General features: G+C 36.4%; 1 protein-coding gene across 1 annotated transcript; it reads left to right on the top strand.

The window, feature by feature from the left end:
* Positions 1-420: 420 nt before the first annotated feature.
* On the top strand, positions 421-8,197 carry LOC140154287 (neuronal acetylcholine receptor subunit non-alpha-3-like). Its single transcript, XM_072176869.1, has 3 exons — positions 421-526; positions 4,363-4,946; positions 6,729-8,197. Exons 2-3 carry the CDS (start codon positions 4,469-4,471, stop codon positions 7,415-7,417), a joined length of 1,167 nt encoding a protein of 388 aa, XP_072032970.1. The 5' UTR covers positions 421-526; positions 4,363-4,468; the 3' UTR covers positions 7,418-8,197.
* The last annotated feature ends 10,421 nt before the right edge of the window (positions 8,198-18,618 follow it).

Below are 18,618 nucleotides of genomic sequence, written 5' to 3'. Positions count from 1 at the left end.
TTTAGTCAACTTTCTTTCAGACTTAGCAATAGTTCCTTTTCATTTTCTCTTAACGAAAATGCACAATGAGGTTCTAACAAAGCGCCAAAATAGAAGTGGAAGAAGAAGAAAGAGAATAATGATGATAATAATAACAACAATAACACTAATAATAATAATAGTAAAATAATAATAATAATAATAATAATAATAATAGTAAAATAATAATAATAATAATAATAATAATAATAATAATAATAATAATAATAATAATAATAATAATAATAATAATAATAATAGTAAAATAATAGTAAAATAATAATAATAATAATAATAATAATAGTAAAATAATAGTAAAATAATAATAATAATAATAATAATAATGTCTGTGGGTTTGTGCTTTTGTTTTTAGTTTTGATTTTTTTTTTTTTCATTCGTGTAAAGACGGATTTCTGACGTGGAATGAAACTGAGTTCGGAGGAGGAAAAAAACAAGTTGTGATTCCAGCAGAGTTTATTTGGATACCAGACCTCACTTTGTATAATGGGTATAATATATTTTACATACTTCAACCTTTTATTTTCTAGTATTTGTATGTATACCTACCCCCCCAGCTGGGTACTGAAATGCTATCCGATTCTTCTTTCGTTTTTCTTTTTCTTGCAACAAACTTAAACATGCTGCTCCTCGATCTACATGTTACGCCCTACATACAACTACAAACAATTACGTAACTTGCACACATGTATCGGCTATATCCAGTACCCGTAGGATGTAAACAAAATTAGGGTCAAAGGTCATTAAAGGGGCATTTCTGGTATATAACCAAATACCTTCAAAATGCTTCTTCTGTCACATTATATAGCACAATGACGTCACTTGCACATATGCATTGGCTTTAACCAGTGCTTCAAAATCTTTTTGGGGTCAAAGGTCATTAAGGGGGTAAATTCTTACAATTGCATCATCTTCTTATCTGTAAGGCGTATCAGGCTCCAAACTCAGTGACAACAAATCTCATGACCTGGGAAACATTTTGCAGGGGTCAGGTCAAAGGTCATGCAGAGGTCAAATTTTAGAAATGCATTTTCTGAACATATGTTGGGGTACGGGGCTCAAAGTTGGTGTCAACAAACTTAATGACCAGGGGAACATTTTGGAACACTTTGCAGGGGTCAGGTCAAAGGTTATTTGGGGTCAAATCTTATAATTTCTTTATCTGGACATCTGTAAGGGGTGTGGGGCTCAAACGCAGTGATAACAAATCTCATAACCAGAGGAACATTTTGCACGGGTCAGGTCAAAGGTCATGCAGAGGTCAAATTTTAGAAATGCATTTTCTGGACATCTGTAAGGGGTATGTGGCTCAAACTCGGTGACAACAAACATAATGACCAGGGGAACATTTTGGAACATTTTGCAGGGGTTAGGTCAAAGGTCATCTAGGGTCAAATCTTAGAATGTCATTTTCTGGACATCTGTAAGGGTATGGGCCCAAACTCAGTAATAACATATCTCATGACCAGTGAAACATTTTACAGAGGTCAGGTCAAAGGTCATGCAGAGGTCAAATTTTAGAAATGCATTTTCTGGACATCTGTAAGAGGTACGGGACTCAAACTCGGTAACAACAAACCTCATGACCAGGGTAATATTTTGGAACATTTTGCAGGGGTTGCACAACACCAACACGCCCCAGCTAGGTTTGTGGTATGACCACCATTTGCCACTAGTTCCGCTTTCATAAATACTTTGTAAATAATTGTATATGATAAATTAAACTCGTTTCAATAGTTCTCAAATCTAACCTATATTCGGGGCCGTAAAATAATTATGCTTCTCCCCTTCTCGGCCTGCCAAAAATTCTCCCCCCCAATTGCGAATGCCAAATTTTTGGGATCCCAATTTACAAACCTTAAATGATCTAGATACATGTGGCGAGCGCACCGAGCAGGTAAATTTGCATATTTAAGCATTTCCGTACTGTTTTCCTTTTTAGAACGTTTTATTTAAAAGGCGCCCCATGAATGTGTGCCAAAAATCGCTTTCCCCCTCTCGGGTTGCCAAAAATTGCTTCCCCTCCTTTCGGCTAGCCTAAAATTTCTTTATCTAGATACATGTGGCGAGCGCACCGAGCAGGAAAATTTGCATATTTAAGCATTTCCGTACTGTTTTCCTTTTTAGAGCGTTTTATTTAAAAGGCGCCCCATGAATGTGTGCCAAAAATCGCTTTCCCCCTCTCGGGTTGCCAAAAATTGCTTCCCCTCCTTTCGGCTAGCCTAAAATTTCTTGCCCCCCCCCCAATTTTACCCTTCCCCAAGGCTCATAATTATTGCACAGCCCCTTATGGTATCCTCAATGGTTTTGTAACGAACCAAAAATAATCTATACAGGCCAAAATGCTCTACAAAGGGATGAAGAATCCTTTAAAGCACTATGACAGTTCTATCTTTTTACAGAACTTTTTTTCACGGCTCCACATTCCATAATGGACAAAAAGGGTTCTTTTAGGGGGCTGGCATTTTTCCGAAGGGGGGTCCCAAATATGTCGGTGACCGGAGTCAATTTTTATGACCCCCCTATCGCGGCCAAAAATGTTTACGACCCCCCTCAAGACAAATTATTCATTGCCGGAACTAAGGCGCGGAGTACGCCAAAAGCTAAGAGTGAAGAAAGTGCGCGGAGCGCGTTACAATTTGTATCGTAAGTGTAAAGAAGGCGTGCGAAGCGCATAAAAATCTTGCATTATATAGCTATCGATCGTATGCACATTTTGATTTTGAAATTAAAGTATGCGCGCACAGAGCGTGAATGTTTTGAGTCACCGGCCCTTAATAATTCTATAACCCCCTATTTTGGGTCTAAAAATTATGTGACCCCCTCCCCTATATTTGGGACCCACCCCTTCTAAAGAAAATGCTAGACTATGCTATAGTCGAATTTTATTAAAAATATGTTATTATTCATGATGAACCCATTTCGTTGAACTCAAAATTATACTGATGTTTATTAAAATTAAAGTATTCAATAGTAAATGGTCATAAAGAGTTAACAATATCAGATGATTTAGACAATAAAAGTAATTGAATGCAACATTATCTTGCATAATTATAATGGCTCACTTTAATACTGAACAATTCTGATTTTGGAATCTACCAGTTTATTGATAGCGAGCCCCGAAAATCCGACTATGAACTTTGAATTTTAAGCAGAACTTACGGGACTTTCCTCTCTAAAAACACACTGTCAAGCATACTTGTTTATCAGTCCATTAACCACAAGTACTAAGCATGGTATAGTACAAGACGCGCTAGATGTTTGATGAGAGCAAGGGCGGCGGAACGATTTTGAAAGTGGGGGGGCCAGTCCGGGTGATGCAAAAAATATAAACAATGGCGAAGCGGCCATCTCGTCGCGCTTGCGCGACGCAGGGGGGTGTCTGAGGGGGGATGTGCCCCCCTCAGAAGTGAAAAACTTTTGCAAACTGAAGGCCCAATTGAAGCCATTTGGTGGACCATTCTGGCACTATCATTGTGTACAATTTTTGTTTGAAAAATCCGAAAAAAGGTTTTCACTATAATTGTATAAATTATTGCTTTTAGTGTTGGGTACTGTCCTAATACAGGGGAGTTGGAAAATTTTGCAAAATGAAGGTCCAATTGAAGCCATTTCGTGCATCATTTTTACACTTTTTTAAGCATGTTAAGGGTCTAGAATAGAGATTTGATTTTTATGTTCACCAGGACATGTTACACACAGCACATTATGGGTTAAAAGGGGGGGGCCAGGCCCCCCAGCCAAAAAGTGGAGGGGCCACTGGCCCCCCTGCCCCCCCCCCCCGGTTCCGCCGCCCTTGGATGAGAGATTAACTTTCGCGTCAACACAAAAGCGCCGCAAATACCACAGATAGTTGTGTACGGTGTAGTTAATGGTAATGGCGCGGGCCCTGAAGATTTAAACCATAGCGAGATATGGGCGACCAATCACAAGGCAGGTCCATTTAAAGATGCATTACATCATGGCCAATTTTAGTTAGGCCAGAAATTGGCCTAACTCTCCAAAGAGTCCCGTGTTAAAAATCTTAACCGCAAGGCAAAGTCAGTAGTCCACTTGGGAAGCTAACAAACAGAGGGAGTGCGGTGACTGAAAAGATCAGATACAGATGTGAAAATCTATCAGTTGCACACAAATCAATATAAATCAGAGTTTTATGCTTAAATGTGATAGCCAGAGTAGTGCAAAATGGGCAAGTGGACTACGGAGAAGTCTAAGAAAATGCCAGCCCCTACTTTTTGCTGAGAGTGTGAATGCAAATTGAAAGAAAATCCGTCTTTTCACACTGCGACTTTTTGACTAATACTTGCTTGTTTGTATATTTTGTAGCGTTGGTGATTCCAACGATTTAAAAGCGGAAGGCGCAAAAGTTACTGTTAGTTCCGACGGATCAATACGATGGTCCATAAAGGCCACTCTGCGGTCGGCCTGTCAGATGAGGTTAATCTCTTTCCCTTTCGACCGACAAGAGTGCATTCTTCGCTTCGGTTCCTGGACTTATGATGGTACTTTAGTAAACCTAGACATACTAGGGGGAGATGCTGGATTCGATGCACATTCGGAGTACCACCCGAACAGCGAATGGGATCTGATGTCCGCTATAGCTTACCGTGAAGAGATTGCTTATATCATTCCTTCAAGTTCAAATGCATCAGGTATTGCTTCTTCTGATGTCCTGATATGGCCAGAGGCATTTTTCGCACTACAACTGAAGCGAAAATTTACTTTCTATTTGTTCACCTTGTTGGTACCTTACTTCATCATTTCGTCATTATCAGGGCTAGTATTTTACCTCCAACCAGAATCTGGTGAAAAAATGGGCCTTGCTGTTACCACCTTACTATCCCTGGTAGTTTTTAATGAGTATGTGATGAGTATTGTGCCACCAAGTGCGGATTTCTTCCCTTTACTGAGTAAGTATAGCTTGGTTCATATTATGGCCTAGTGGAACTTTCCGGGACATGAAAATTAGGGGTTTACACTGTACAGTACTCCATTCGATACCAACCATTAGGTTTCACTGCCGGAACAGAATTGATGTCTCGCCTCCTTTTTCAACCAAAATCGACGGTAAAATGTAGCGAGGGATCAACATTTGACCACAAATTGCCTCAGCACAGGCAAAACTCACTTCCTGGGAACTAATTACCACACAAGGTCATTTTTATGTAACTCATTGACCCATTTGTGTCATATACTGCCTCTAGCTATAATGACAGCCTGGTGATCTGGTCAACTCTTTGACAGATACCAACTTCAGGAGGGAATTCAAGTTTTGATCAATTCTCTTTAGGTAGTGAAACCTAATGGCTACGATTTATATACACTTGGAGTATAATTATTGCTCATTGTACAATGTACAACCCAGCAAACACAAAACGTTTTCGACATCATTCGCAAAAGGTTATAAAAGGTTGTCAGAAAACGTTTAAATGTCGGGTTATATAAAGGGTACATTAATGGTATAAAACGTTTTCATAACATTAAAAAACATTTGTTGGTAATTTACTGCACAGCAAACACAAATGTTTTACAGAAAACATTTAAATGTTGGGTTATATAAAGGGTATAAAAACGTTTTAATAACATTCCAAACACATTTTAAAAACTTGGTACAAATCATTCTAAACAGAATGTTATTTTGGGGTTGAAAAATATTTTGCAAAAATGTTTGCCCAAAATATTTACAATAACGTTTTGAAAATGTTTTCACGACCTTTATATAACCCGACATTTAAATGTTATTAAAACGTTTTGTATAAAACATTTTAAGAACATTTCTGTGTTTGCTGGGTGCAAATATTTTAACATAATGTTTTTTAAGTGTTGACAAAATATTTGGCCAACAATGTTTGCAAAAATAGTTAACAATGACATTTCGAAAACATTTTAAAAATATTGTTGTAGTGTGTTTTCATACAAAACGTTTTAAAACGATTTCATGACCTTTATATAACCCGACATTTTAATGTTATTAAAACGTTTTTACCTAAACTAAAACCCAAAATATAACTTATTTAAAACGGTTTAAAAACGTTTTTGTGTTTGTTGGGTATCTACCGACGCGACGGCTTAACGTCTGCACTAAAGGACGGAATACTTTCATGGTTCATTTTTTAAGTTCTAATGTTGAGAGTCAGACCTTAATCTATAAATGTCACTAATTAAATCCAGATTTTCCCATTTCAGCACATTGAATGACGTTATATTGTTAAAATCTGTTAGGCCTAAAGATCGAAAGACAAACAGCGCTATAGACAATTATTCCTATAATCATGATAATTGGCGTCTTCCTGAATATCGATATCACACAAAGTACCTACTGTAAAGTACGGTGAAGTACTATAAAAGTACTGTAAAGTACTATAAAGGGCTGTAAAGTACTATAAAAGTACTGTAAAGTACTATAAAAGTACTGTAAAGTACTATAAAGTATAAAGTCACGTGCTACAAAACAACGAAAGAGAGATCAAGAGGAGTATCACGTGATAGTCTTCTTGACCTCGTTTTCGTTGTTTTATAGCAGGCCTACGTGATATCGATGTTCACCTTATCAACGCCAGGAAGGTACCAATTGTAAGAAAGGTCTATAAGCATGATAAGCTCCTATGATCACCAAATCTCTTAACTTTTGAAAAGTATATTTAGTTTGTTTTATTGATCCTTCATATTTGTTGTTTTTGTTTTCTGTGCAGCCGAGTACTTTACGATCATGATATGTTGGGTGGGCATGTGTGTTTTGATTTCAACTTGGATTCTGCACATTCATCATCAAGACCCTAAATACTGCTCTCGGATGGGGCCACGATTACGAGTTCTCATCTTCGTCTACATGGCTCGCGTTGTTGGCGGTTGCGGTCAAACCAAGAGGAACGACAGTACATCTGCTGAAAATAGCAATCGCAATAAATCAGTCGTCAAAATACATACATATAATGTTGGTTTTCCAGAAGAGCGCAGTCCACCAGAGAATGAAATAGATTCCTCAAAAGTCACAGCCATAAACATTGCAGGAGTTCGCAGTCTATCTTCACTAGATAGTGGAATGGATTCCTCAGAGGTCACAACCACCGACATAGCAGGAGAGCAGAGTCCATCTGCACCAGAGGATGAAATGGTTTCCTCAAAAGTCACAACCACAAACACAGACGGATGCGGTATGTTGGAATCAGATGTCCACAAAATCAGACAATTACTTTTAACTAAGGAAGAAGAAGAAAAGAAAAATGAGGAGGAAGAGGCTCCTCTGCAAGAGTGGAGAGATGCGGCTAAGATTGTCGATCAATTTTTCTTTGGGCTTTATAATGGCGTCAATATATTTCTGGTGCTAGTATTTACTCTGAAATCACTGACCGCATCTTACCATATCGAGCACGATTTTTAAACTGAGTTGTAAGCATTATGCAAAATACTTTTATGTAATGTAATATATAGGTAATTTAAATTATTCACTTGGTGTTGTTATACTAAACATGCTAAAAGCTCTTGTACAGGTTTCACCATTAAATGTGTATACTGTGTTTTATAAATGTGACGTGTCGTGTCAAAAACAGACACTTTTGGACAGGTTATCAATTTTGAGGTTTTTACAAATCTTAAATATAGAGATATTTTGCTCTACAACGCCGTTTTCCCCAATGAAATTAGACATTCCTAAGCAAAGATATTGAGTTCGTAATTTATGGTATTATAAAATTGGAAATTGAGATATCGGCCTTTAAAAATATTAATGACAATGTTGAGAGTAGGAATTACCTTGACAAATGTCTAAAAAAATACAAGATGCCAATTATATTTTGGTCTGAAACTATCAGACAATATTTTAGATATTAATAACATCACAAATTCGCAACAAACCCAAATTGTGAAAAAAATCACCCGGGGCAGATTTTTGGCTATTTCTCAATTTATTTAGGATCCTGCCCAAAAGTGTCTGCTTTCAAACTATTGAACTCAGCGGGATTCTATTGCAAGTGCTTTTATATTATTACAAAACGGATCATGGTTATTGCCTTGACAAACCTAATAAATACATTGTATACCTGCTTAGCGATTTTGGTCAGATTTTGAGTTCAAGACTCACGGCCGTTTCTCAAAGCGCAAACTAACGACTATCATGTCTGTTCAACACGTATTTTCAAGTGTATGAGACCAGATCTGGTTTCTTGAGAAAAAATCATTTACGGGAGATATACATCATTTTCTAACCCGGTATCCGAAGATTTTCGTCTGATATCAAAATCGTGCATAGCAATTCACGTGTATCGATCCCGTGTATTCATTTTAGTGTCTCTGCTGCACCAAATAATTATTAGCCAGGCGATGTCGGTGTGAGGCATAATGATATCTACCAAAAAACGTTTCAAAACGTAAAAAGGGGTCAAAGTTTAAAAAATATTTCCTGTGTGGCTTTTCACCCTTTTTTAAACTTGGTCCCATTCAGTAAAGTAGTAATAACATGAAGAACGAGTCCTAATTTACTACATGCAACAATTAGGTTTAAGACTGTTCGAAAGCATAGGCTATGTATTAATAAAAACATTTGAAGGTTTATGTTTTATTATATTGCGTGTTCATAAAGAGTAGTAGAGTATTATATATACTTAGCAAATTGACTGTCTGTCAACCTGCTACATATAGGCCCTGCATCTGTATAATTATGAGGCGCAGAATCGCACAAAACGATGAAGAATTTAACAAAGTAAGTATTTGCTACTTTTGCTTAAATCAAAATACATTATAACGTCTTTACGGAAAAACTTCAATCACGTACGAACATTAATTCATTTACTCTACAAAAAGAACACTGACAACTAAGAATTCTTTCGTATGGGTCTTTAGAAACTTTCATAAATGGGACCAAGTTTAAAAAAGGGTGAAAAGCCACACAGGAAAGATTTTTAAACTTTGTCCCCTTTTTACGTTTTGAAACGTTTTTGGTAGATATTAATTCTTTTTTGAGGTAAAAAATATTGCGCAGTAAGTGGTTCTTTGTAGCCATGCGAGGCGAACTAGTTGGATATCCATATTTCGCGGTTAATGGTTCTTTGTAGCCCTGCGGGGCAAACTATTTCGCGATGAGTGATTTTTTGAAGCTTCGAGGGGCAAAGATATCCATATTTTGCGGTTAGCAGTTCTTTGTAGCCCTGCGGGGCAAACGAGTTGGATATCCATATTTCGCGATGAGTGGTTTTATGGAAGCTTCGAGGCGAAGTAGTTGGATATCCATATTTCGCGGTTAATGGTTCTTTGTAGCCCTGCGGGGCAAACTATTTCGCGATGAGTGATTTTTTGAAGCTTCGAGGGGCAAACTAGTTGGATATCCATATTTCGCGGTTAGCAGTTTTTTGTAGCCCTGCGGGGCAAACTAGTTGGATATCCATATTTCGCGGTTTGTGGTTCTTTTAAGCCCTGCGGTTCGACTAGTTCGATATCCTCATTTCGCGGTTAGTTGTTTTAACGACCCGTAACCACCCCAATCAGCTGCATGGAGTAGAAGAATTATTACAAAAATTAATAGCTGAACCCAATAGTTCAGACAGGGACTGGAAACGACATATTGATGACTGTATATAGAGTGTATTCAATAAACCCAAGCGGAACGAGAGCTGCTATAAAGTACTGACGTTTCGTACAAAACTACTTTATCAAAGTGAGCAAAAACAACCATGGCACTCCCATCACGCGCCACTACAACGAGATTCCCCATATTCCGTCTGATCTTAATGTCACTGGCCTTCTCCAAACCTCAGGTTCAGATCACTAGCGTTGGTTGAAGGAACAACAGACCCATTCCATGTCAACTCCAGGGATGTGCACCGCAGCACCTCTTCAATTTTTTTCTTTTTCTGTGTGGTGGTAGATATTGATGAGAAAGTACAATCCCGAAAATTTGAGCTTCATACTCTATTTCGTTTCCCGTGGCATCAATTTGAAATTTAGGGGGTCAGCATAAAAATGTGTCGCAACGCGAAGTACGACGTTTGGAGGTCCATAAATGTATAAAGGGAACCCTTTACAACTTTGAAAAGTATGTACCTGGGGTACTTATTTGTGTAGAATTCAAATCTGGCATCAGAAAACTTGTAACTCCTTTACTTGAAAAGATATAGGGCCCTGAAAATGCAACTTCGCCCATCCAGGACCAACTTTGGGGGGTCAGAACTCCAAAAGTAAAAATAATTTTACTGTCCATTTTTTTGCCAGTCAGAGCCCTTTGGTAGGACATTACTCTTATCAAATATTGAGCCTATTCGAATAATTTTAGCTGAGATATTACCCATAAAGAAACCCCAATTGTACATTTTTGTACATTTTGACCCCCTGAAAACCAATGTCAGACATTTTGATCCACCATCAACTTCAGGTATGTTGAAGATATGTCCTTGAACAACATTTCTGAGAGATATTGGCTTTGGGACTCGATGACTTCAACACATCAGTGAGGTTTGCATTCTCCATAGAGTTGTACATAGGTCATTATACATGGAAATCAAAGCTGTGTACAACTCTGGAGTATGAAGCTCAAATTTTCGGATTGTACTTTCTCATCAATATCTACCACCACACAGAAAAAGAAAACATTGAAGAGGTGCTGCGGTGCACATCCCTGGAGTTGACATGGAATGGGTCAACATACTATATACCATTACGGCACCCTTGCTGGCCCTGATAGCATCCAACTTAATGTCCAATTTTCTGCATTCAAACTTTTGGTCACGCCCTGCCCATTTGGTAGATCTTCATTCTCTCCATTATAGCAGTTTTTTGTATTAATTTCCTGTGTTTTCTCATTTTCTTTTTTCCTTCTTTCTTTCTCTCTTTCTCTCCTTCTTTCTTTCTCTCTTTCTTTCCTCCTTTCTTTCGTTTTTCTTTCATAGGCCTACTTTCATTATTCCTTTCCTTTTTAGTTCTTTTTTCTTTTCTTTATTTCTTTCTTCTCTTTTCCTTCCTTTCTTTTTTTTCCTTTCTTTCATTCTTTCTTCCTTTCTTTCTCTCCTTCTTTCTTTCTTTCTTTCTTTCTTCCTCTCTTTCTTTCTTTCTTTTTTCTTTCTTTCTTTCTTATTTTCTTTCTTTCTTTCTTTCATAGGCCTACTTTCATTCTTTCCTTTCCTTTTCTTTTTCCTTTCTTCATTTCTTTCTTCTCGTTTCTTTTTCCTTCCTTTCTTTCCTCATTTCTTTCTTTCTTTCTTTCTTTCTTTCTTTCTTTCTTTCTTTCTTTCTTTCTTTCTTTCTTTCTTTCTTTCTTTCTTTCTTTCTTTCTTTCTTTCTTTCTTTCTTTCTTTCTTTCTTTCTTTCTTTCTTTCTTTCTTTCTTTCTTTCTTTCTCTTTTTCTTTTCTCTTTCTTTTTTTCATTCTTTACTTTCTTCCTTTATTTTCATCTCTCTTCCTCTTTCTTTGCATTTCATTTAATATCTAGAGTTTGTCTGCGACCGCTTTCGCTCGCGCTGCTTTAATTTGCGTGTTGCGCCATTTCAGTACGCACCTTTAACATCGCGCTTCTCATTTTTGTTTTCCGCGCTCGCAGACAATCTCTATTTGCTCACTTTGATAAAGTACTTTTGTACGAAACGTCAGTGTATAATTTTCACAGAATAATTTTATATTAAAACATCGTTGAACAACACCATTTTGTTCAATTACTTTTCATTATTTGGTGGCATGGTGGTGATTTCAGGATGTCACCAACCCAGACAAACAAGTACCTAGACCAAGAACTTTGGGTCGCGTAGTGAAGCCGACACTGCTTAGCAACGACTTTGACAAAGACGCCAACCCGGACGCAAGCAAGCAGATTTGTTCGCGTGTATGGAACATGTTGCATTTGACGCGAGCGATAATGGCGCAACAATCACGCAAACGAGCGCGTTTTTCTCTCCAGACATGAACGCTTATTTCTCCGCGTCCGACCACCCGACCAAAATCACCTTGGATACGAGGCTTCACCTATATACTGCCATGGTCAGGGATGGGCAGTTATAGGTCTAGGTTGATACGTCTATGGTCACCAATGGAAAGAGCGCCCTCGCATTACCCATGATATGGATTTATCTCAAAATGTATTTAAAAAAGGGTGTAGCTTTGAATTTTTATTCAATATCTATGCTGACCAACAGATCGTTCTACGGTTTCACGATTTAAATTACTATAGGCCTATAATGGCCCTATTCGCTACTTGCACGGTTCCGCCATTATGCACTATGTGCGGGAGAGCCTCGAACTGGCAGCATACATGAAAGGAAGAATTATGTAACCTTACACAGAACGTTATGACTAGTTCAATTCCCATTCATGTATGCTGCCAGTTCGAGGCTCTCCCGCACATAGTGCATAATGGCGGAACCGTGCAAGTAGCGAATAGATAGCCGGGAAGGCATTGATGCAAACATCATGCATGTGAAATGTTCCAGAGGTTAATGAACGAGAATGAAAAGAACAGATTAACTTTATCATGTTTGTCTCTCTATGCATGTGTGCGTATATTTATGGCCTTTACAATATTTCCTTATGTTCTTGTTAGGTATGGGGTATTATTAAAATAAAAAATAGTTATATTAAATGAAATCCTGGCACAAATAAATCGTCTTCATTCAATTGTGCTCTCTTTAAAGCAAGTAGAAATAGCTTGTACACTTTCAACATGGGAACACGTTTTGACGTATCTATAATTAGTAAAAAGATGTAGCTCAGCGGCCAGCCAACAAAAAGAAATTGTCTATAGTAGGCCCTATACAAGAAACAAGATTTTCTCTCTGAATTGACCGTTTTTTACGTGTAAGAAAATCAATCGCATTATCGAGTTCACTCAAAAATTTAGAAAATAAATGGGCACTTCTGGGTTGGGTATCTATAGATTCTATAGAATTTAAGTATGATATATTTTCGACGGTAACATATTTTCACTTGAAAAGTTAATAGTTTTCAGAATTGCAATTTCTGAATATTATATAAAAAAGTACTAATAAGACTATAAATGTAAGAGTATGGGATCATTTTGAATGTTAATAAATGCGAAACGCCGGCGGTAGACACCAGCAATATCAGGGATTGCCGCGATTCTTGCAGTAGCTTTTATGAATAGAATACAATAGTGGATACAATAGCGGATACAATAGCGGAACAATAGAGCTCTCTTACGGGCAAATAAACCTCGTCGCGTTTTGCTAAATTTCATGACCGTTATTTTTTAAACTTGTGGCAAAACATCGACCGGTGTTTTTAATTAATATCTTCCTATCACAAGGCGTGGCATTTTTACTTCCACAAATGGCAGTAGTGGTATATCATCTCTTCTCAAATTGTGACCTAGGTCCCGACATTTAACCTGACTCGAGCATTCTCACCCCTGGTTACTAGTATATAAAGGTCATGAAAATGTTATGTATGAAAACACACTACAAAACTATCTCTACAATGTTTTCAAAATGTTATTGTAAAATATTTTGTTAAGAACATTATGTTACAATATTTGCAGGCGGTTATCAAAAAATGTTTTAAAATGTTTAATATGAAAACGTTTTTTACCCTTTATATACCTTTTATATAACCCGACATTTAAACGTTTTCTGGTAACCTTTTCTAACCTTTGGTGAATGATGTCAAAAACGTTTGGTGTTTGATACCACATTTTTTTTTTTAATCCAGCAAGTCCTATTTTTCCGTGCCAAAAGATAATGAAGAAAAATATTTTAAAATAGAATGCATAAACGTGATCAATATCCTAGCTTTGTCACACCCCTCCACATCCCCATACTTTTGGGTTGTTCCCTAACTATCAGATATATCCTTGTTATACATTTCATCTAAATATCGTCATCTAGATCTTGCTAGATGATATATATCAAATTTGTCTAACTATCGTTCTCAAGATCTAGCTAGATTATAATCAATTTTGTCTAACTATCAGACATCTCTCCGATATTTGATAAAGTTTCCTTCCTACTTTGCCTTATTTAAATTCGCCAGCTAGATGATTTATTAGATATATCGCCGATATTTCATAAAAATTTGCTATAGGCCTATACTTTGCCTATCGTTCTATCGTTTCTAAAATCTAGCTAGACGATATCTATCATTTGTCTAACTATCAGATATATCGCCGATATTTCATAAAATTTCCAAGTTCCTATATACTTTGTCTATCGTTCTCAAAATCCAGATAGACGATATCTCTCATTTGTCTAACTATCAGATATATCGCCGATATTTTATAAAATTTCCAAGTTCCTACTTTGTCTATCTATCGTTCTCAAAATCTAGCTAGATGATATCTATCATTTTGTCTAACTATCAGATATATCGCCGATATTTTATAAAAATTTCTGTGCTATTTGTCTTTATCTAAATATCGCCATATAAATCTAACTAGACGATATGTATCGTTTGTCTATAACTATCAGATATATCGCCGATATTTTATAAAATTTCCAAGTTCCTACTTTGTCTTATCTAAATATCGCCATCTAAATCTAGCTAGACGATATGTATAGTTTGTCTAACTATATCAGATATATCGTTGATAGTTCATAAAATTTCCAAGTTGCTACTTTGTCTAACTATCGTTCTCAAAATCTAGCTAGATGATATCTATCAGATATATCGCCGATATTTTTATAAAATTTCCAAGTTCCTACTTTGTCTTATCTAAATATCGTCATCTAAATCTAACTAGACGATATGTATCGTTTGTCTAAGGGAAAAACCCAAAAGTTCGATGAAGCCCTATAAACGAAAGTCCTTTCGTTAGAAGGCTACCCCCCTCCCCCCTCCCTTCTAACGTAAGTGTCAAATATCGAAAATTCCAACCCGTGTTCATATTAGGATACAGGGTCGTCGCTATGGTGGATGGGGTTGTGGAGGAGGTGCGACAATAGGATATTGATCACGTTTATGGATGAAACAGATATTCTTATTTTATTATAAAATACTGTTCTTTATACCTTTTTTGGCACGAAAAAAATTAGGACTTGCTGGATTTTCCAATAAAAAAAACCAAAGTGCGGTACAGCCATTGACAGCTGCTTTAAAAATGAACTTATAAGTTGTAGGTTACGAGTACTGCACTCTATATTGATTTGAAATAATTTTGAAGCAACGACTGTAAAATGTCAAATATCGTACTTCAGAAAATACTTATATTTTAAAATTATATATTAAATCCTTAAAAAAGATCAACTCAGTGACCGATGTTTTAACTACTTTTTTACAATCGTAATCTGACTTTTTGACCCCCTCCTCCCTAACGAAAGGACTTTCGTTTATAGGGCTTCATCGAACTTTTGGGTTGTTCCCTAACTATCAGATATATCGTCGATATTTCATAAAATTTCCAAGTTCCTACTTTGTCTTATCTAAATATCGCCATATAAATCTAGCTATTAGTACGTTAAAATATCATTCACCCACCCAAAAAGACCAATCCTGCACCTTCCTCGTTTTGAGTGAGTCCATGGTAATGCAAACTGGCCTTCAGATATTCTTTATTACCAACTTCTATTATTATGCGGCATTAAATGTCGGCTCAGCGATAACAAAATTATAACGACAATTGCATAATAATAATGCTAAATCTGTGTCAGAATGCTACCAAGGGGGTGACACTAAATTCACGGTTGTTCTATTAGCAACGCAAAACGTATGAAAAATTCCGCTGGTTTACTAGCTAGAAAGTGAGGCCAGTTATCGATCCGTTATGAATAATTCATGTTCGACCCCTTGGTTCATGTTAATTGATATTGGCAAATAACAACGTTGTTAGTTTTGCAAACTTTGCCTGTTCAATGAGAGTATAGCGCGCCCCCAATACATCTGGGCACAAACCAGGCGAATACGATCCAGTTTAATATAAAAAATGGCGGTGATATGTTTTTTCAAAGAAAGTCTACTATAATTTGATATGAAATGACATTTTGCAATAGCAAAGTCAAAATTATGACTTGCTGTCAATAATATGAAGGAAATATGTGACAGACGCAAGGTGTGAAATAAACAAGTAGTATTTGAAGTTACAGTAACCTTTGATACCCGACCTGACCTTCCATCATGGCGCCTTATTCGTCTTATGTATTTCTACAGCTCAACTGATCATACTTTTCCTACATTCGACCTTGCATGATTTTTGAGTTGACACAGTCATGAAAATAACTATAGATACTTGACAGACCATTAGTAGCCCAGTTCTGAACCTTTTCATTGATCATTCATAACAATAGGTATCTGATGGATCAGTGAAGATAAGAAGGGACTATAATATATCCGTAACCTTGATATTATAGTACATCTCGAAGAAAAAGTGCAATGGACATGTGTTCAAAATGTTGATTTTTACCAATTTTGGGGCAAAAAAGGAAAAATAAGCAAAAATATCAAAATCTGTTTTAACAGTTTCATTCATCAAGTCATAACAAACGGCCTACATGCTTAATTTCTAATAAAATATTGAAATTGTGAAAATATAGGTATTTATTGATTTTCATGTTTTTTCTTGCAAATATGCTAATAATATGCAAATTGTGAAATTGCAAAATAAAGTTTCTACATAGCATACATCTTTCAAGTGTGATGTTCAAAATGACAGACATCAAAAAGAGATTCGATGAAATGTAAAGGTGTAGTAACAATTTTGGCATGGACTGTCTGGTTAGGAAAAGTACGGTAAGTTGAGCTGTATTATGCTCTCAAGTAAAATAAAATACCAATCTACACTAAGCAGACAGAATGTTACTTGGCTCCCAGCATGAATTATTGATTTTATACGGAGGTAAGGAACTGCACAGTTGACTACGACTATGTGCAAGCCGTGCAACAATACTCCAAATATTTACGGTAAATCTGAATAATGGTCACATGTTGACATATCATGTGTTCGGGAAATCACGTGGCAACATTTTAAGATTTCAGACTTGTTTACTAGTTAAATTGTCATTTGTATTATTGATTATTTATCTTTGTTAATTAATATATCTTTTAAATGCTGATAAATCGTGGTTGGCTGCCCATAATATCTGTTAAATTCAATGTTTTATTAATATAATTCTACCATGCAGAGGGGGTCACACAGCATAATTTTACACCACACGACTTAGCTAGATTTCGGAGCTCTGCACTTGAATTCACATAAATTTCAAAGTTTATATTTGATATAATACTTATTTGTTTGTTGAACAAACTGGTACACGAAATATACTAGCTTATTATCTATAGGCCTACAGAAAGGGGATTTATACACATTCACTCAGCAATTTGACATGCCTGGCGCATCGAGCCATTCTCTGTCTGCATAACATGACTACCGCCCTCTATAAGCCTGGGCACAAATTTAAATAACAATACCGTAAAATGGGGTAACTTCGGTCAGCGGGGTAACTTTGGTCGGTCAAATATATTTTTTTCAAATGATCATATTTACGTACAGCAATATTGTTTTTAGTTATATTTGGTGCCAATTTGTTAAGAAATATATTTGGAAGAAATAATAGTCGCTCATGTCCAATTTCCTCGAAATTTACGAAAAAATCGGGATTTTTGACCAAAAATTAGCATTTTTTTACATTTTTTTCAGAAGAATTAAAAATCGATATTTGTAAGCAATGACGTGTGCTTGATTAATTTTCCAAGGGGTCAAATGTCACAAAAAACAACAACTTGCCCATATACAGCGAAGATCAATTTTTTTGATTATTTTTTTCTTCATGGAATGTAATACTCTGACCAAAGTTGCCCCAAGCGCGGGGTAACTTTGGTCGGGTTATTTTTAACCCTAGGGCATGGCACCCTTACAAAATTATTAAAAAATCTTTTTCAACTTCAAGGTGTAGAAGGGAACCCTAATGTCATAAAAAAGAGATAATTGGAAATATAAATGGTTCTGTTTGGAAGCAGTGGTTTAAAAACTCTGAAAAGTGCCCAAAGTTACCCCATTTTACGGTACGCTATTTACATATCAATGCGGCCTCATGCTAATTTCTAGTGCCGCTTTCAGGTATTGTTCTATGATGCTACATGAAAGACGACATTTAACATAATTAAGAAAGCGATCAGGTTGATGATTTTATATCTGTCATTGTTAGGTGAGATAATTCCACAGATTCAAGGAATTCCTACATTCAATCAGAGAAGATATGAAAAGAGAGGAGATTTAGATTAAGCTGATTATCCCAATTATTGACTCCCACGTCAGCATTTGAAGTAAACATTACCGGGAAACATAAAACCTTCATGGCTGAAAAGTTTCATCCTTAAGAGAACAACCCAAAAGTTCGATGAAGCCCTATAAACGAAAGTCCTTTCGTTAAGGAGGCATAGGAGGGAAGGGGTCAAAAAGTCCGATTACGTTTGTAAAAAAGTACCGGTAGTTAAAACATCGGTCAAAGTTGATCTTTTTTAAGGATTTAATATATAGGCCTAAATTTTAGTATTTTCTGAAGTATATACGATATTGACATTTTACAGTGGTTGCTTCGAAATAATTTCAAATCAATATGTGACACGATCTGGTCCATGGGGGCTAAAGGCAGCAAATTTGAAATTGAGATAAAGGCAAAAATATGGAGTAAAAAAACAATAAATTACATAAGAAAATAGACA

Source organism: Amphiura filiformis, chromosome 6 (genome assembly GCF_039555335.1).
Source record: "Amphiura filiformis chromosome 6, Afil_fr2py, whole genome shotgun sequence".
NCBI lineage: Eukaryota > Metazoa > Echinodermata > Ophiuroidea > Amphilepidida > Amphiuridae > Amphiura > Amphiura filiformis.
This window is presented reverse-complemented; position numbering and strand designations above follow the sequence as displayed.

What these genes read in the sequence shown, in the direction of transcription:
- LOC140154287 (XM_072176869.1), top strand. Translation starts at nt 4,469, where the DNA reads ATGAGGTTAATCTCTTTCCCTTTCGACCGACAAGAGTGCATTCTTCGC. An exon ending in GGATTTCTTCCCTTTACTGA is followed by an intron (nt 4,947 to 6,728) that starts GTAAGTATAGCT and finishes TTTTCTGTGCAG; the next exon opens with CCGAGTACTTTACGATCATG.